The 20744-nt window shown below is 48.5% G+C and overlaps 1 protein-coding gene across 9 annotated transcripts in view; it reads right to left on the reverse strand.

The window, feature by feature from the left end:
* Positions 1-20744, reverse strand: part of ARHGAP22 (Rho GTPase activating protein 22) — a 172338-nt gene that overhangs the window by 128025 nt on the left and 23569 nt on the right. For 2 of the 9 annotated variants that reach the window (XM_027594586.2, XM_027594574.2), the window contains exon 1: positions 11112-11502. The exons of the other annotated variants lie outside the window; for them this stretch is intronic. In XM_027594586.2, coding sequence (XP_027450387.2) covers positions 11112-11185 — 74 coding nt within the window. In that variant the 5' untranslated portion in view covers positions 11186-11502. Of the gene's footprint in view, positions 1-11111; positions 11503-20744 lie in introns of those variants that run through there. 9 annotated transcript variants of the gene reach the window in all.

Raw genomic sequence — 20744 nt, forward strand, 5'->3', positions numbered from 1 at the left:
TGTGGGACGGGTCTCTTCCCCGGGCTACATCACCATTTTCCCCCTGCCTTTCAGCATTGCCGCCATACCCAGGGCCCACAGCTTGCCCAGGTCCTGCGCCTCTGGTCTTGACTCATGAGGCTTTCTCTGCCCGAGAAGGCTTTCTTTCCTGCTGCCCGCAGAGGGCCCTACTGCATAAATAAGGAAGTGCACAATGGCGTTCAAGAGCCTTTGGGTTTTGAACCCCAGCACTGCCACTCCTGGCCCGTACTCTTCCTGCCTGCGAGTTCTTTTAGCTCTCTGGGACTCAGTTTCCTCATCTGAAAAATGGGTCAACGGTGGCCTCTCACTAGGGGTCTTTTGAAGATGAAAGGAGATTCCACACAGGGTAGTTGTCATAGGACATAGAAATGGAGACTCCAACAGGGCACGGAGACTCGAGAGATGTGACCTTCTAAATGAGGGCCAGACCAAGAAGCACACTTTCAAAGAGGTGGGCGAAAATCAGCTCTGCAGCCCTGGGATGGATGTGGAAACATTGAAGTGGTCTTGCATTTTGCAAACGAAAGTGACTCTAGGGCAAATCATCACCCAAGAGTGGCCAGAGTTGTCACGGGGCCTTAGCTGGGCAGGGGCAGAGGCAGGCCTGGCCCCCCGGTACAGTGGCAGGCACGAAGAAAGTTGCTTTGTGAGTTGTGCTTGTTCTAAAGTATGGTTACACGAGGTCAATAGATGTGAGCTATGGTTATCGCTCTTATTGAATATTTGGTCAGCAATCTATGTGTGACTCCTAATGCAAGCAAGGGAGGTGAAGGTGTCTGCGTCTGCAGTATTCCAGATGGCTAATTTTGTCGGAAATATGGCAAGTTGAAATAAAATAGCAGCCAAGGCTGGGATTCCTCAGCATCAGCAGGCGTGGAGGGGGCCAGGCCCGCCTGGACCCACCACACACCTTTGTACCCATGGCCAGCCCTGCTGCACCCACTCGTGAGGGCACTTCCACAGGATACCCACTCTCCTCTTCCTATCGAAGCCGGAGTCCTTCCCTTTTTTCTAGCCTAATGCTCAGCCAGGGTGCCTTTTCAGCTGAACAAATCTGAGACACACCAGGACAAAGTGGGTGGCATGACCCCGTCTTCTGTTTTTGTCCCCGCACTAGGTGATGCACAGTGAATACCATGGAAACGGGTACTTTCCAGGGATCAGATAGCTTGGCATGGCTGGGGCCCAAGCTGCTCAGTGACACCATCCAGCCCTCACCTCTGGACAGGCCTATGTTGGGGGAAGGAAGTTTCTTGAGCCTCAGAGGCCTGTGGTTAAGCTGCTTTTGATCTTACTAGTTGTGTGATTCTGAGCATTTTACTTAAATTATCTTGCTTCCATTTTCTCCCTTGACTCATAGGGCTGGTATAAGGCACATGCTGAATGCTCAGCAGACATTTTCTGACTTTCCTTCCTTCCTTCCCTAGAGAAGAAAAGTGCAAAGGCTCTCTAGGGCCTTTGATGTGTTAGTAATGAGAGAGTCATATTCTACGATTCCATTTATATGAAGTTTAAGGATAGGCAAAACCACTATACCATGATTTCTATTCATGGTGACAGAGATCAGAAGAGTGTCTGTCTGTCTGGCTGTGAGGAGAGCGAGGAGGGATGGGGAAAAGAGGAGGGAACTTTCTGGGGTTAAAGGAAAGGCTCTGTATCTTGACCTGGGTGGTGGTCAGAGCTATACACTTAAGATCTGCACATTTTACTGTATGTAAATTATGCTTCAATTTTAAAAATGAGGAAAATATTGGAAATGAGTCATGAAAATCCTAGAATAAATAGTATTTTAAAAAAATCAGGCGGCAATGTACTTTGAGGCCACTGTCGTCCAAAGATCCTCAAATTGGGAATTTTATTTCCTCTGACCAGGTCCTTGGGGCTGGTCCTAGACTTAGGTTCATCTGAGGGCTTCTGCAACTTCATTTCATTTCTGAACGAACTTCTGGAAGGAGAGATCGGAGAAAGCTCAGTCTTCTGTGCAGGGGTAGAAGGCCCAGCCAGCGGTAGAGAACGTCTAGGCTTGGGCACTTGAACCCTCGGGGAAGGTGACAGCCCTGAGCAGTGGTGCCAGGGCCGGGCCTGGAATAAGGAGACCACTGGGTGAGTCTATCCTGGCCTTCCTTGTGCACCAGAAGCTGCTGCCTGGGAGGCCTCTAGTCCCTACCTGGCCTCTGGCCCAGACCCTGGTTCCACTCTCTAGAAACTGTTCTCCTAGACCACTCCCTGGCCCCTCTCCTAGCCCTCGATCCTCTCTCTGAGTCTCAGGCAAAGCCAGATACTGTGTCACTTAAGCAGGCTACTGTCCCTAAGCTGTCCCACTCTCAGGGCCATGGAGGTGTTCTGCCTTAGGGAGACGTCAGTGGACAAGCCTGGGCGGGGCGGCGACCTGGAGTCACCATGGGCATATCCTGGAAGGCCGCCCTATTCAGAACCAAGCAATCAGAGGTCTGTGAACCCCACGGTCAACCCTTAAGAGCAATCCCTCAGTTTGAACTGGTATGAGGTTACCTGATCTCAGGGCTATCACTCCTCAACCACATCTCTGGTAGTCCTACAAGCCTTGGTGTGAAACCTGGCATCCTCCTGCTCTTCTACCACCTTCCATTCCCCAACCCCCAGAGGCAGTCACTTTCATCCTTTTTCATTTGATCCTTTTGGTATTTACCTCCGCACTTCTAACAGTATTCATTTACTACCATTTTCCCCTTTGATCCCCCGCATCTAGTTAATGAATACATCCATCACATCACATATTTTATCTTTTTTGTGCGGGGGAGTACATAGCACTTCTACTCTGCTGGCAAATTTCAATTACACGATACAGTGTCACCGACTATGTCACTGTGTCTTACATCAGATCCTCAGACTTTGTTCGTCTTGTAGTTGAAAGTTTATGCCCTTTTACTAAACTCTCCCTACTCGGCCCTCCACCCCCCACCCCCCAGTCCCTGGCAACCACTTTTCTACTCTCTGTTTCTGTGAGTGCCTTTTTTGGTTTCCACTTATAAGTGATACCACACAGCAGTATTTGTCTTTCTCTCTCTGGCTTCACTTAGCACAATGCTCTCAAGATCAATCCATGCTGTCACAAATGGCAGGATTTCTTTCTCATGGCTGAATAACAGTCCACTGTACCTATCTGTACACCACATCTTCTTTGTCCATTAATCCTCTGATGGACACTTAAGGTTGTTTCCATGTCTTGGCCATTGTGACGAGTGTTGCAATGAACATAGGAGGGCAGAGATCCCTCTGATATCCTGTTTTCATTTCCTTTGGATATAGGCTCATAAGTGGGGTTGCTGGACCCTATGGTAGTTCTATATTTAATTTTTGGAGGATCCTCCATACTGTTTCCCATAGTGGCTGTACTAATTTACATTCCCAACAACAGTATGCCAGGGTTCCCTCTTCCCCACAACCTCACTGGAGACAACACATCCTTGTTATCTCTTGGGCTTTTTTGTTTATTTTACGATAGCCATTCTAACAGGTTATGAGGTGGTATCTCTTGTGGTTTTGATCTGTATTTCCCTGACATTAGTTATGTTGAACACCTTTTCATGTACTTGTTGGTGACTGTATGTCTTAAAAATGTCTATATTTAGTTCCTCTGCCCATTTTTAAATAGAATTGTTTGGATTTTATTTTTTTTTGATTAAGTTGTATGAGTTCTTTATATATTTTAGATATTGAGCTTTTATCAGATATATGATTTTCAAATAGTTTTTCCCATTTTCATTTTGTTGATGTTTCTTTTGCTGTGCAGAAGCTTTTGTGTTTGGTGTAGTCCTGCATTTATTTTTGTTTTTGTGTTTTGTTGCCTTTGGTTTTGGCATCAAATTAAAAAAACTCATCACCAAAACCAATGTCAAGGAGCTTGCCACCCATGTTTTCTTCTAGGAGTTTTATGGTTTTAGGTCTTACTTAGTCTTTAATCCATTTTGAGTTGATTTTTCTATATGGTATAAGGTAATGGTCCAGTTTTATTCTTTTGCATGTGACTGTCCAGTTTTCCCAACACCGTTTATTGAAGAGACTAGCCTTTCCCAATCATCTGTTCTTGGCTCCTTCATCATAAATTCATTGGCCATATACGCTTGGGTTTATTTCTGGGCTCTCTATCCTGTTCCATTGACCTATGTGTTTGTTTTTATGCCAAATCACTTCTTGATTTTTCTCTTTTCAGTATTATTTGTTGACTTGTCACTATGGAAAGTGAGGATTTTATTTCTCTCACTCCCCTGGCCCCACCACACATAAGCACCCACTCCATCCTCTCAACATAGTTATACTGTAATTTAGATTTGCTCAACTTGCCAAATTTGCATTATTAATTTGCACTATGTAATTGCTAGTCCCAATTGAGCTATGTAGTATACTATAATAATTTTTCCTTTCATGCATCACTTTTGCTTTCCCTCGAGTTCATAATTGTCTTATTTTTTTCATTTGCTTAGTTTTCTACTACATATTAATAATTCAACCTTAAATATTCCAACAGTTGTCTAAATTTGATCTCCATGTGTTCATATTCAGTGGGCATCTTCTTAAAAATATCACCACAACACCAAAAAAAAGCAAATAATCTAATTAAAAATGTGCAGAAGACATGAATATTTTTTCAAAGAAGACATACAGATGGCCAACAGACACATGAAAAGGTGCTCAACATCACTGATCATCAGTGAAATGCAAATCAAAACCACAATGTGCTATCACCTCACACCTGTCAGAATGGATAAAATAAAAAACACAAGAAGCAAGTGTTGGAGAGGATGTGGAGAAAAAGGAACCCTTGTGCACTGTTGGTGGAAATGCAAACCGGTGTAGCCACTGTGGAAAACAGTATGGAGTTTCCTCAAAAAAATAAAAATAGAGTTACCATATGATCCAGTAATTCTACTACTGGGAATTTATCCAAAGAAAGTAAAAATACTATTTGAAAAGCTATGTGCACCCCTATGCTTATTGCAGATTATTCACAAGGGCAAGATATGCAAGCAACCCAAGTGTCCATGAATAGATGAACGGATAAAGAAGATGTGATATATATACAATGGAATATTACTCAGCCATAAAAAAGAATGGAGTCTTGCCATTTGCAACAACATGGATGGATCTAGAGGGTATAATGTTAAGTAAAATAAGTCAGTCAGAGAAAGACAAATGCCATGATTTTATTCATACATGGAACTTAAAAAACAAAACAAATGAACACAGAAAAAAGAGACAAACAAAAAACCAGACTCTTAACTAGAGAGAACAAACTGGTGGTTGCCAGAGGGGAGGTGGGAAGGGAGATGAGTGAAACAGGTGAAGGGGGTTAAGAGGACACTTACGCAATGAGCACTGAGTAACATATAGAATTGTTGAATCACTATATCGTACACCTGAAACTAATATAACACTGCATGTTGGTTTAAAAAAATTTTTTAAACTTAAAATTAAATAAAAATAAAAATACATCACTGCATCTTAGACTCAAAGGATGGATAGCCCTCCTGGGGACATGCAGGGCTACCGTCAGGGGTCTTTGGCTGGTGTGGATCCCTGCCTTGGGTCAGGGAGAGAGGTCAGAAGCCTTGGCATTGGACAGACGTGAGTACGAATGCTGCCCCTTATTGGCAGGGCCCCCGTGATGCTCTTTCCACACCTGCTAACATGGGAGCACTGATGTCTCATCATAGTGTAGTTACGAGAATTAATTCCTAGAGCATGGAAGACACATAATATATGATGGCTTACTTTCCTGTGGGGAAAATCAAGAACAATGAGGTCGCTGAAAGTACTTCATCTTCTAGAGCTTTCTCTCTCCATCCCCAAAGTACTGACCAGGCTCTGCCCATTCATCAAGGCTTCCAAGACACTGATACTCCTGCTAGGAAAGGTAGCTAAAACTGCTATAGCATGGCCCATTAGTTCCATGATTTCCTCTAAAAGAAGGAGCCTCCTTAATAGCAACATCAATCTTATTTTTGAAATATTCTAAACAAAGGCAGAAACTCTGAAAGAAAATATTGATAGAATAGCAACATAAAAGTTAAAAACTGATGTACATCTGGGGGGAAAAATACCCTAATGGAAAAGTAAAAGGCAAGCAACACACTGGGAAAATATTTGCAATATATAAGTCAGTCAAGGGCGGGGGGCTGACTTTCCTAAGGACCTGGACCAGTTAGGGAAGAGATGGCTCTTCAGCCTCCCAGGCTAATGTTTTCCCTACCATTCATTCATTCATTCATTCAAAATGTATGTATTGAGTTCCTTCAGGTGCCTGGCCTTGAAGTATAATGATATTCAAAACCGGAAATGGTTCCTGCCCTCTTGGAACTCAGTCCAGTGGAGTGACAGATACCCATCAGATAATTCCATTTGGGAGTGTATATCTATCATCCAAGGTAAATGCTGTAAAGAAAGGAGAGCTTGCAGCAGAGGACCTAGGTTAGACTGGGGTGTGTGGGAGGACTTTCCTGGCTGGTGACACTTGAACTGAGAGCTGGAGGGTGAGTAGGAGTCAAGGAATGCATGTGTGTAGGGAGAGGGGGGAGAGGGAGGGAGAGAGAGAGAGAGAGAGAGAGAGAGAGAGAGAGGCATTCCAGATAGGGAAAATGGTGTGCTAAGGTCCTGTGGTAGGAGGCCCATGGAACAGTTGAAGAACAGGAAGAAGGCCAGTGTGGCTGGAGCCTGGAGAGGGAGAGGAGGCTGGAGGGGTAGCCACTGGCTAGACTGTAAGAGGGGTCTTGTGGGCCTTGGTAAGACTTTGGATTTTAACCCTAAGAGCAATGGGGAAGCCACTGAAGGATTCCAAGTTGGGGAAGAGGCTGGAGGTGAATGTATGGCTGGATTTACATTTGAAACGGTTAGCTCTGGCTTTGGAATGGAGAATGGATGAGGGTGGGTGGGAGGCAGTCTTATTGCCAAAGTCCAGGTGAGAGATGATGATGGCTGGGGTAAGTGAGACAGGCCTAGTCAAGAGCTCTTCGGAAGATAAAGCGACAGGGCTGCCCCCCATCCCTCATCCTTGTGGACTAGGGCAAGGCCAGAGCAATAAGCCTCTATCAAGACTGACAGAACATACCAGTCTCTGAAGACCTAAGTCCTAGTACAGTGGGATTTCAGAAAGGGAAACAATCCCAGCCAGATGGGGCTGCATCAAGGTAAAGTATTCCAGGGCTCTGTTCTGACTATGGCTGGAGAGATGGGGAACCAGGTCTGGTTCTAACCAGGTGCTCGCAGGGGTCTGTGAGCAGAGGAGGGAGCGTGGAGGGCATAGGATGCCCAGAATGCAGTAGTGGGCCTGAGGGTATGGCATGAGCCTCCACTGCTCCTCCTCTCCTATTCCCAGGACAGAAGGCACCTGTCTTATGTTTTTATTTTCTATCTTGAAAAAAGAAATTGCAACTTTCACAGTGTCACAAAGCACATGGACTTGTGATTTGCTCCACTGTATATGTAATACATTCAAGGAGTTTTAGTGAATTTATCTTATTTTTTTTCTGGGAAAATTGGCAAGGGTAGGGGTAAATTGTCTCTTCTAGTCCTACTCTGGGAATGTGGAAATGGGAATCAGCGGAGGAAGAGCTTGCTGGGGCAAAGTGATAGGAAAGGGTCTCTGGAAGGAGACCCCCTCCTGAGCCAAGGGGGAGCAGGGAACCGCAGCTGGCTCCAAATAGCCTGGACTGGCTTCAACAGGCCATGACTAGGTAGGATGAGTCTGAACTGGTCCTAAGAAAGCAATGGTGAGCTAAAAACACTTATTGTATTAAGGGCCAGTGTATGCTGATTTGAGCCAATCTGGACCAACTTCCTGAAATCAGTCTGAATAGTGTGATGCACTTAAAACCAAGCATACTATTTGAATTTGGCCTATTTTGAGCTACTTGTAGCTAGTTTGGGTGCCTGTTTTTTGAATTATCATCTTCGTGTGTGTGTGTGTGTATGTGTCCATATATTGACATCTGCCTGTTTTGCCTCTAACTTCTTGGAAATTGAGTTTGGTCAGGGCATGACAGTTGATCAAACTAGTTCTATATGCAGGTAAGTGGCAATAGGGTTTTCTGTGGGAGGTTCTCAATCTTGACATCTCCCCCTCCTTAGAAAGGAGACCTGAGGACAGCTTTCAGGGTGTTCGCAGCCTTTGCATACTCCCTCAGGGCTGGCCTCGATGGGGGCCTTCCTGGAAGTTAACAGCCAACATGGCTCTGAGGAAGGGTCCCTGGGAAGTCCCTATCTGCACAGCAGCCTTTAGGCCAGACCCCAGAGGCTTTTGAGCTGGCTGAGGCTGATTTTATTAACTATCTCAGAAAGGAACCCCAGTCTTTTTCGTGCAACCCAGCCTATCCACGTAGTGGTGTAGGCTGGAAGTCTATCTGGAATATGGATGGTCTGGAGCAGCCTGGACAAGGCAGTATCTGGATACCAAGGGCTGTGATTGCATACTCTGACTTGCTCTGTTTATAACATGTATCCTGCCCTGCTTCTAAAAGGTTCAATGGGGGATGAATTTTGATTTGAGCTCTTCTTTCTACCACTTCTACCACAGCCCAATTACTTAAAGGTACACACGCGCGTGCGTGTACACACAGGCACGCACGCACGCACGCAGGATTTTGGTATTTCTCCAGAAATGTCACCAGGGAGAATTATTCCTTAACAAGCTGCAAGCCTGACCCTACATGAGCCAATTCCCAGCCTGATCTCCAGCCTCGTGCTGTGCCTGCTGCCCCTCCCTGCCCCCAGCTCCAGCCTCCTGCTCCGGAGCGCCCCACCCCTCCCACGGTACCTGCGCATGCTGCTCCCCGCCTGCAAGGTGGCCTTGTCCTTCCACCATTCTTTGCCTAGTTAGGTCCCTGCCATTTCCCAGCTCACAGCTCAAGGACCTCTTACTTCCTCTGGATGCCACATTTGTAGTATATGCTCCCAGAATGCTTCTTATCACAGTTTATGATCGTACATTGTTGCGGTAAGTGGTTAGCTGACAAGCGACACCATAAATGTCATCTTTTAACATATCCAACCAGATAATATCATTAAGTAGACTGTTCCTCAACCTTATCACTATAGACATTTGGGGCCAGGTAATTCTTTGTTGCGGGGCCTGTCCTCTGCTTTTTAGGATGTTTAGCGGTGTCCCTGTTCTGTATGCACTAGAAGCCAATAGGGCCCTTCAGTTGGAACAACCAAAAATGTCTCCAGACAATGCCAAATGTCCCCCTGGCAAGCGGGGCAAAATTACTCCTGGCTGAGAACCACTGACCTAGGGCAACTGCTTGTGAGAAGTTTGGGATTTCAAAGGCTGGTTTCCTGAGAGCCCCTTTGCTGAAGCCCTGGTTTCTTTCTAGACGAGGACTATGCAACAGGCATATAATGTGAGCCACATATGTAATTGTAATTATCAGTGTTCTAGTAGCTGCTTTATAAGAAAGTAAAAAAACAGGTGAAGTTAAATTTAATAATATTTTATTTAACTCAACATATCCAAAATATTGTCATTTCAGCCTGTTCTCAATATAATTATTAGTAAGATATTTTACACTCTTTTTTTTCTGCCAAGTCAACAGAATCTAGTGCATATGTTTCTCAATTTGGGACTAGCCATATGTCAAGGGCTCAAGAGCCACATCTGGCCAGTGACTAGTGCATTAGACAGGCCTGGGAGGGTAGACTTCAGTTTTCTTAAAGGGCATGCATGGCCTGGCCCATCCCTTTATGTGGTCACTAGATTGCACTCCCAGCCTTCAGCAGAGCCATGCACAGCCTGCTTTTGCCCACTTGGGCCCGCAGGTGATTTGCCCATTTGGAGCACCCCACAGAGGGGTCCCGACAGCCGTGACCATGCTCTGGAGGGCCAGCCCACCCCGCAGTCATCCGTTAGTAGCTAATGAGATGGGTGGGTTGCCTGTGAGCTAATGGGAGGCTGGAGGGTCCCTGTCACACACATACTGGGCAAGACATGCTGTTTCCAACCTCTGCAGGCAGATGTCCCACCCACCCCCAAACCACCTGTCCTCATAACTCATTGCTCAAAGGGAAGCTCAGCCCTCCGTAAACACTGGCCACCTGAAAAGACACTTTCTATTTTCTTAAAAGACAGATGTTCTTTTTTTTTTTTTAAAGATTTTATTTTATTTTTTTTTATTTGAGAGAGAGAGAACGAGAGAGAGAGAGCACGAGAGGGAAGAGGGTCAGAGGGAGAAGCAGACTCCCTGCCGAGCAGGGAGCCCGATGTGGGACTCGATCCCGGGACTCCAGGATCATGACCTGAGCCGAAGGCAGTCGCTTAACCAACTGAGCCACCCAGGCGCCCAAAAGACAGATGTTCTTAACTAAAATGACACTGGCCAATAAGTTGGATGCTGTCCCTAGTCCAGGGACTTGTCCTGAGTCTCCAGGCCACTCTGCAGGGACACAGGCCGGCTGGGGCACTAGCCCAGTCCCGCAAGATCATCCTGCAAGGTTCTCCAGACTCCCATCTCTGACTTATCTCCAGGTCTGTGCCCTCAGCACTCTCATGTCCAGGCTGTGCGGCTTCTGGGGAGTTCTCCTCCCAGGGAGCGCCTGCCTGAGGAATTGAATTGCTTCCTGCAGCCCAGCCCTGGCAGTTCCTGCAGGCTCTACTGAGCACCGTCCCAGGCCACAGGAGTGAGGACTCTCCCTTGGACCTGGCCGTCTCCGGAAGCCAGGACATGGCCCTCCCTAGTGAGGGCCACTTGTGTCTTGGCTGCTGGGGCAAATCATGAGCGTTAAGCACGTCCTTTTTAGTAAAGAAACAAAGTTTTCCCCAAGTTGTCACCTGGTCACTTTGAGCAACTCAGGAACTCAGCAAAACACAGAAGATGGGGTGAGGGTTGCACGCTGGCTACAGCACTGAAATGGCCATTGCCTTTTTGCGTCTCAGGTCTGATTCCCACAGGCCCCAGGAGCCTCACTAGGCAGGCATGTCAATCAGGAGGATGCGTCTGGAATGCCTACCTCATCTGACCCCCAGTGTAGCAGCCGGCTAAGTGCCTGCACGCTAAGTGTCTGCACGTGTTAGCCAAGAGACACACACTGTGCCCAGACCCGCCTCAGGAAGTTGGACTTACCCCTCCTGGCTTGCCTGATCTTTGGGCTCAGCATATTCCAGAAGCCGCCAGTCCAGAGTCCTTGTGCCGATCATGCTGTCATCCACTTCCCTTTTCTCTTCCTCTGGCCCAACTGCCCCTCCTGCCCGGCTCGGGCCCCCATGGCTGCTGGCTTTACGGGCGAGGCTCCCTCGGGCTCCCACTCCTTGCTTCCGACCGACGACTTGCCTTGGACTACACCAACCTCAATGCATTATTTATCCATCCCAGAATTAATTCCCATCCAAGCGAACCAGTAAAAGGCTCGGTAAGGGCTGCTGATCAATCACTGGGCCAGGGCGGGGCGGCCTGGCTGTCCCTCTGCCCCGGGGCGCACGCGGCACTACTCATCCCGGAGCCTCGCGCGCGTGGGGCTCTGCTCCCCTCCGGCGGGCGGGCGGGTCCGCGAGGAGGGCGGTGCAGCCCGGGCCCAGCCCCGCGGGCGGGTCGGATGGCTCCCGGCTCCCGAGCGGATCCGCCCACTGCGCCCACTGCGCGGGGAGGGCCAGTCCGGCGCGCCGCCGGCAAAGAGAGGCCGCTGGAAATCCGCGCCGCCGCCGCCCTCCTGTCGTGCGAAGCACTCCCAGCCACCCACCCCCCCCGGAGAGCGCTCTTGGGGAGAAAGGGGAGACCCCTCCCGGCCAAGGCCCCCTCCAGCGCCCATCCAATGGGACCCGCTCTGTCTGATGTCTCCCGCCAGGGGGGTCCAGGAGGCGGTTTCCGAGCTCACAGTTCAACTGTGAAAGACAGGTGTGTCTTACACAGAGCTCGCAGCCTGGCCGGTGTTTGGATCCTCCCCAGGGATGGGCCCAGCAAGTGGAGGGATGCCCCTTAGGGATGTTTCCGCAGCCTTAATAAGGTGACAGCAATCAGAATGCACGTGAAGCCCTTAGTTTAGGGCCCCTCACGCGGTAGGGTCTCAAAAACTGTTCACTGAGTAGTGAATCTGCTAATTGTCATGCTTCCGTTTAATACTAACATAACTCTAAAGAATGAATAGTGGGGCTTTTGGAGAGCTCAGCCTCAAGAGCCTAAAAACTGCCCAAGAAATGCAATCACAGTAATAGCTATCATTTATTAGGTGCCTACTACATGCCCGGCATTAAGGCTGGTACTTTATATTCCGTATCTCATTTATTTCTCAAATTCTCTGAGGCAGGTGCCATTGTCATGGCTTTTCAGATAAAGAAAATAAGGCACAGAAATGTTAAATAACTTGCCCAAAGTCACACAATACTGTCAGGACCGGAATCTGAACCCCGGGGCAGTGTGTCTACAGCTGATGATCTTCTGTGACGCCAGGTCTCTCTAAATCCCCAAATTCCAACCACTTCATGTGAGCAGTTTTTGGCTTGAGAGTCCTCAACGAACTTGCTGGATGGTGAGGACCAGCTTTTGTGCACCTGAAATGACCCCGTGTGCTGTGTTAGGCATTTGTACCTGGGGCTGGGTCTTTCTGCATCTGAGTGATGTGTGGTCCTCTTAGTTGAAGATGAGGGATGTGAAAGATGACCTCTCTGAATGGCCATGCTCCCTCCCTGATCCTCAGAGTGCCCCCATGTCCATTGATCCCCGAATGAAGTATTAATGTGCAATCAACTCTGGTGGCTGGATGTCCAGAAGTTCTGGAGGCTAGGGGTCTAGCCCCGGCAGCAATCCATGCTAGAGAGGGCAGGGTCTGGCCTACAGAGAGGAGGGGAGAATTGGAGAGGTCAAGGACTCACCAGGATGTGGGGGTCCAACGGCCAGGGGGCAGGGAGAAAGCAGAGTTCATGGAGACAAAGCTGTCTTACTCAGCATCCAGTCACTTGTTCTGGCCCTCAGCCACTCCTCAGAAGAGAGGAATCAGTATTTTGAGATAATATTCAAGGCCTTTCATGGTCCGGTCCATGCCTTCATCCGTGACCTATCTCTTGCTGCAGCTACACACGGCCACGTGCACGTGCAGCCCCTGTGTGCCCCCGTGCCTTTGCACCCATGGTTCCCTCTCTCGGGAGTGTCCTTTCCCACAGTTTCAGTTATGCAAGCCCGATTATTCTGAGCAAGTCCCTGCGAACCTCTCCTGATTCTACCACCAGAAGGAGCCATTAAGTACTTCCCCAGGGCTCTTAGCTGTGTGTCTCACAGACTGCCCAACACCCCTCCTGCACTCCCAGTCCTGAGCCTCAGGGCTGGACTCAGACCACGAGCCCTGGGAGGAATACTGGCTTGAGGGACAGATCCAAGAAACACCACTGAATGACAGAATTGTTCTTCTTTTCTTTTCTGGCCAGGTAGAGGTCGGGTCAGTCTGGGACACAGGCTACCCGGGAGGAGTGGGGAGGATACAGATCTGGAAAGTCTCATGTTGACATCAGGGTCACAGGATGAGGTCCCGTGGCCAGTGACAATGTCTTGAGCAATCCTGAAGCCCTGTGAGTAATGCAGCCTGGACCACGTCCTCCAAGCCAGAGAGAGGAAAATGCCCTGAAGACTTAGTTTGGGTCCACTCATACTTGTTTTGGTTGAGAAACCACCCCCGGTTGATTTTCCTGTGCAGCTGTTTCCCCCAATGACATTAAGTCGCTGCTCTCACCCGCCTGCTTTTCCCGGGATCAGTGTTGGACTCGGACAAAACCATGGAGGCTCTGGGCTCAAACCCAGAAGTAAAGCTGGGAACAGGGCAAGAGCTAGTCTGGACTCTGCACCCGAGAACGATGGAGGATGGGGGTGGGGGGGTGGTGCGGGCAACATAGCTCTTCCTTTTCCCTGCCCTCAGACCATGTTCCCTGGACTTCTCTGGATGAGGGGATCCATGGGGTCCAGCTGGAAGGGACATTAGCGCCCCCTCCTTCCTGAAGTTTACAAAGGGAAGATACAGGCCTCCTGCAGAACTAGAAGCAGAGAGGCGGTCCTCTCCCCACGGCCCTGCCCCTGCCAATCCCGCACTGCTCCCCCAGCAGTGGTCCTGGGTCTCCCCCAGTTTCCTGCCTGACATTTTCTGAGGCTGCTGTGGGCCAGACTTGGCCAGCGCTGAAGGGTGAGTAGGAGGGTTGGGAGGGCAGAACTCTCCAAAGGCAGCTGCTGGAAGGCACACCTCTCGGTCAGGTGGTTACCCACCAACGTCACTGGCCAGCTCCAGCACAGCTTCAGGTCAGTGGCTCTCAACCTTGGCTGCATGTTGGGGAGCTTTGAAAACTCATTTCTGTGTCCCGTCTACCACTGGGTCCTGTTTAGTCTGGCATGTGCGCTGGTCATTGGGAGTTGTAAAAGCTCCTCCCATGATCCAGCATGTGGCCAGGGGTGAGAACCACTACTTTCGAAGATGATTGCATAACATTGACAAGGCAAGAAACAACAAATGTTGGCGAGGATGTGGAGAAAGGGGAACCCTCTTACACTGTTGGTGGGAATGCAAATTGGTACAGCCACTTTGGAAAACTGTGGAGGTTCCTCAAAAAATTAAAAATAGAGCTACCCTATGACCCACCAATTGCACTCCTGGGTATTTACCCCAAAGACACAGATGTAGTGAAAAGAAGGGCCATGTGTACCCCAATGTTCATAGCAGCAATGTCCGCAATAGCCAAACTGTGGAAAGAGCCAAGATGCCCTTCAACAGGTGAATGGATAAAGAAGATGTGGTCCATATGTACAATGGAATATTACTCAGCCATCAGAAAGGATGAATACCCAACTTTTACACCAACATGGTTGGGACTGGAGGAGATTATGCTAAGTGAAATAAATCAAGCAGAGAAAGTCAATTATCATATGGTTTCCCTTATTTGTGGAACATAAGGATTAACATGGAGGACTTTAGGAGAAGGAAGGGAGAAATGAAGGGGAGGAAATCGAAGGGGGAGATGAACCATGAGAGACTATGGACTCTGAGAAACAAACTGAGGGTGCTAGAGGGGAGGGGGGTGGGGGGATGGGTTAGCCTGGTGATGGGTATTAAAGAGGGCACGTTCTGCGTGGAGCACTGGATGTTATATGCAAACAATGAATCATGGAACACTACATCAAAAACTAATGATGTAACGGATGGTGATTAACATAACATAATAAAATAAAATTTAAAAAAAGAAGATAATTGCATATCATTGAGCGTGGGGACACCAGAGGTAGTCTCTACCTGCTGTCACCCCAAGGGAGTCTTCTCAGAAAGGGACACATTTTGTAAATCAGTCTCCCAGTCAGAAAGCAGAAAGGGGCCCCTCTCCCAAGTCTCAGTGGGAGACTGCTCCATTCCACACGGAGCTACAGGTATGGTTGTATAGCCTGTTCACCATACAAAGGTGTCCAATAGACAGGGGAGTAGGGCTGGGTTTGGGCTCTGCTGGAAAAGCTGTGTGTTCTAGCTCTGTTGGAGGGGTCTGCTGCCAGGAGGGTGAGCCTTTCTCTGTTTTTTGCCAAGATGTCATCTAGATAGCAGAAACTTGCTTCCCTATTCTAGAACCTCAGAGAAGACAGAGTGTGCTCTTCTGGAGGCAGAGGGAGAAAACACTGCTACCCTGGGTCTGAGATGCCTGTGCAGTGCTCACCAGGACCAGAGTCCCCTGACTTCTTGCTTCGACTGCTCTCTGTCCCTGTTGCCAGGAGGCTGAGGCTCCAGCTCTCTTGCATGTCACTCCTGTCCATCCCAGGGGTGTGCTGGAACAGCTGGCCAGAACAAATGCCAATGAGAGCTGATTGCTAAGTTTTCAGGAATTTTGCAATTTTAACACAGGCATTATTGGAGATTACATTTTATAAACTTACAGTGAAATAAATCAGATTAAACAAACATACCTAACACACATCACTTCCTAATTATTTTACTACATTTTAGTATTATCTACATTCTTTTTTTTTTAAAGATTTTTTTTTTATTCATTTGAGACACAGAGATAGAGAGAGAGAGAGAGCATGAGCAGGGAGAGAGGCAGAGGGAGAGGGAGAAGCAGGCTCCCTGCTGAGCCAGGAGCCCGATGCGGGGCTCAATCCCAGGACCCTGGGATCGTGACCTGAGCCGAACGCAGACATTTAACCATCGACCACTCAGGTGCCCCAGTATTATCTACATTCCTAAGGTTATTTGCACCTCTTCTATCTGCATGGTGAAAACACTATTGTGAGGGTTGATTTTGTATGTCATCTCGACTGGGTCACGGGGGCACCCAGCCAGACATTTGGTCAAGCATTATTCTCAGTGTGTGTGTGAAGGTGTTTCTGGATGAAATTGGCATTTGAATCAGTAGACTGAATAAAGCATGCTGCCCTTCCTGATGTGGGTGGGCTGTACCCAATCAGTTGGGGGCCTGAGAAGAAGAAAAAGGCTCACCTTCCCATGCATAGAAGGGAATTCTCCTGCCTGACTACATTGGTTTTTTACCCCTGCCTTTGGACTAGAACTGAAAATTGGCTCTTCCTGGGTCTTGAGCCTGCTGGCCTTTGAACTAGAACTACACTGACCCTCCTTAGTGTCCAGCTTGCCAACTGTAGGTCTTGGGACTTTTCAGCCTCAATAACATATAGTATGTATGTACACATAAATATGTATATATTCTTATTACACTCTTGAGAGATATTTAGCTCTCTCCTGTTGGTTCCATTTCTCTCAAGAACCCTAATTCATCTGTTTATTGGGCTGTAATCACACATCTCTTGGCAGCGCCTAGTTCAGTGATCATGCTGGTAGTTTGAAATGGATGGTGGTGGGAGTATTTACACCAAGAAAATTAGCACATGCTATCAATCCAGACTTAAATTTTTTTTCCTTCCAGAGAGCCAGTTGTGAGGTGTTTGCCAGCCCACCTCTGGCCATTCCCTACCCTGTCGACCCTGTGTGCCCCACTACTGTTGACTCCTTGCTGTGGGCGGAGGAGGCTAGTTCTGCACCAGACCGGTTCTCCCCTCCCTCCTAGGCATGCCCGGATGCCCTACATTTCCCAGGCTCCTTACAGTTCTGTGTGACTGTGTCCTGGCTATTGTTTCTGAGCAGACATGATACAACTGCTTCTAGGCCTGGACCACAGGACTCTTCCCTCCAACTCCTCCAGGCCTGTCTCCCTTTTCTGGGGCCACCTGGAAGGAGGAGGAGGCAGAGGCCCTGCAGTCTGAGCCCCTGAATGACTGAGTGAGGCCAAGACCCACTGTCAACCTGGAAACAACTCGGATGGCTATGGAGGGAGAGCCATCACCTACTTGGTCCTCTTCATGACTCCAGCTGACCTTTCCACCACACACACCCTCCGCCTGCCCTTCTTTGCTTACCAGACTTCGATGCCTCCTTTTGGACCCTATTTCAGTGTCCCCTCCCTGCTTGGTGTCCATGGTTAGAGTCCAGCACCTTTACGATCTCCCATGCCTGAGGCCACAGGAACCTTCTAAAAGGCCTCTTGCCAGGGCTGATGAAGACCTGACCCATAATTTAAATATATAAAATTTAAATTACCCATAATTATTACCCATAATCAACCCATAATTTAAAAATTAACCCATAATTTAAATATTATAACCCATAACTTAAATATAAACTATAAACAAAACTTAAGAATATACTGAATTTAAAGTGTTCTTTCTAGAGTTTTTAATTGCACGATTGTGTGTGATTCATCAAAGGTGAACTTTTCTGCCACTTTGGTGGCCTTGCCTTGCTGGTACTCTGAGCATGTCCTTGGTTTTGCCTGCGGGTACTTGGGTGCTGTAAGCTGCTCCGTCCCAGAGAGCAGGGCCTCTCTTCCTGCCCACTGTGCCACAGTCCTGTGGCCTTAGGCCTAATATCTGTCTTTGCCGTTGGCCCAATGCCTCCTTCAGATGCCTACCTTGGCTTCTCATTTCAGTCTCGTGCACACACTTCAGTGTACGGCACAGCCTCCATACGTAGCCCAGGCCTCCAGAATGGGTCTAGAGCCCTGGATTCCTACTTTTTGCGTCTTTGGTGTCCCAGGCTTCTGGCCAGAGAGTCAGAAGGACAACGATGCAGAATCCAGGATCGGGTATTGCAAAACCACCCAGACACACCAGACCAGAGCAAGAGGGTGGAGACCAGAACACGGAGGCTTTGCATGGAAAGCCCCTCGGTTGTGACTTGCAGCCTCGGGCATGGTTTCTAGAGTTCTGCAGCCCTGATATCGGGACAGAGGTGGCCTAGGATACTGAGCGGGTTCAGACAACACAGCCTTCTGTTCCAACCTCCACTGTTGCGCTGGTCACACATCGCCTTCAACTTTGGACAGGCTAACGTCCAGGCAGCTGATGTCCAGGGTCGGGGGTTTGCTGTGTGCAATGGATGAGTGAGTGGTGTACTGGCTGGGTTCTCTAGGGCAGATGCTGAGATGAGAGTTTTATTGGGAATTAACACCTGTTCGGGAGTGGGGTGGGAGGGGGAGTGTTGGAGCACCAAGCAGACCAGATGGCATCTCTGCCAGCACTGTGGGGAGCTCCAAAGCACAGGGCCTAACAGGGCGTCTGGCTTTGGGTAGAGGCTGTGTACCGCTGCCTTTTGCAGTCATTGGCTAGGGGCCTTCTCAAGAAAAGCATGGAGTTGGCTTGAAAGCTGAAGCTGACCCTAAAAGAGCTAACAGCCAGTGGCTGTCCGATGATCCCACTCCCTACAGCTGGGCAGGGAGTCCTTTCTCAAAGGGGGCTCTGGACAGCTACCACACAGGGGTTCTATGGAGCTCAAAAGCCTCATTTTAAAGTCTCTGTAAATGTTGGGTTCAGGCAAATACTACTCACTTAAGAATCTTTACTTGGCCAAGTGTCTGAGCTCCCCATTTAATTGGGAAGCTTTCAGATAAAGATTTTATTGAGCTGCAAAGTCTCACTGTGGGTTTCTTAGAAGGGAAAGCTTCTATTAGAGAGTGTGTGGAGCTGACAGTGGGACGGCCTTGCTGTGAGTCTGTGGGGTCCCCCAGAGCACCAGGGGAAGGCAGGAAGAACCCCAGCCCACAGGCCTGACACCCTGGCCCAGGCAAGATCCCCTGCTGAGCTTCTGCTTTTGGCAGAGGCTGAGAGGAAAGAGGGAAATGTGACCTCACTAGTGGGTTTCTGAGTCTTGGAAATACAATGTACTGAGGTTCCAAGGAGCTGTCACTCTTCCCCTGAAGCAGGGGCGGGAGACCCAGTGGCGGGGCTACTGCCTGCCCAATCTCAAATGGCAAAACCTGTCCTCACTTGGATTCAGCAAGGAAGCAGGTCTGAAATGTTTTCCACTCTCCAAAAGAGTCAGATTTTAGAAAGTGATGACTCACCACTTTGGTCAGTTTTGCCTTATTGAAAAACAAGTCTTCTCCCTCGTGAAAACACCTGCTTATTGTACAAAGGCTGGGTTTGGGACAGATGGAAAGAATGGAAGTTTCCCAGATGACTTCTCCCTCAACTCACACCTTTCCCCAAGGTCAGGATTCCTCCCCTGCACAACGTGCCCTGCCCCTTGCTCCTCTCCTCTGGGCAGACTGACCCGCTCCCTGGCACATAACCTCCCTCTGCTCCTTCTAGACATTTCCCTTCCTTTTGCATCTTTAATCCCTCCCTCCTTCACTGGTTCTTCTCTCCAAGTTGGCAAAACCACTCAAGAGTCCCTTGCTCTCAAAATTACACCTTTTCTTTTCTTCATTTGTTATGGTGGAATGGAACTTCTTTGGGGGCTGCACAATATCTAGCCCTTTCCTATTGTGGGGCAATCTCCCTTCACCTCCCTCTTTGGAAACCTTAAGGAACACAGATCTGCTGTGTTCTGCAGGCAGTCAGGTGTGGTGGCCAGGTGACAGAAGGTTCGGCCCACCAGATGCCCCTGCCTGGTTTTTAATCCAATCTTGAGCATCACAAAAAGTCTGAGAGATGGTTAGAATTTAATTCCCAGCACTGACAGCAGTGACAATGTCCTGCTGTGAGAGTGGTGGCTTCCAGTACGGGGGAGGTATCTGGCAGGGGTCTCGGCCATGCTGTCCCGTGAGAAAAGAATACTTGTGCTTCTTGCTTTTAGGCGCTCTGGAGCCACCATCATTCTTGGCCATTCTACAAGCCTAGTTCTTCAGCTCTCAAAAGATTTTGTAAATCTCCAATATAACTCTGATAAATTCTCCTTTCTGGCTTCAGCTGGTTTGGGTTGCCTTCCAGTGACTTGTAGCTCACAGATTTCTAGCTGGTGCCCCTACCATGCTTCTCAGCCCGTGTTTCCATATTCCTCTTCTCTCTCACTTCCTGATCCTCCTGACTCAGCACAGATGGTGCATCTCCCATGTGTCTATTCTCTCACAGATGGTATTTCCTTCCTTATTTCCCCAATTAGGCCACCAAACTAATCATTGCTTGTCTCAGACTAGAAACCACAGACTATACTTCCTAACCATGGCTGCAGTCTTCCGCAGCCTGTTGTCCTGTTTCCCGGGGGAGGCTCTCATGGGTTATGACTGACAGTCATTTCAGCTCTCCCAGAAGGGGCAGCTGGATGGGGTCTTCCCACTCTGACAGACACTTCTTTCCTTCCAGACTCTTTCATCCTCATCTGTTCAAAATTCAACTCCTGTCTGGGTGGGCATCTCTGCCCTTTGTTGAGTACCTGGTACACACACTCTACCCTCCTTTAACCTGCAGTGACATATTTAGCCTTTGGTGCTGAAAGAAAGTATCCTGTCAACCAAGAAT

The sequence above is a fragment of the Zalophus californianus genome, chromosome 15, assembly GCF_009762305.2.
Source record: "Zalophus californianus isolate mZalCal1 chromosome 15, mZalCal1.pri.v2, whole genome shotgun sequence".
Classification (NCBI taxonomy): domain Eukaryota; kingdom Metazoa; phylum Chordata; class Mammalia; order Carnivora; family Otariidae; genus Zalophus; species Zalophus californianus.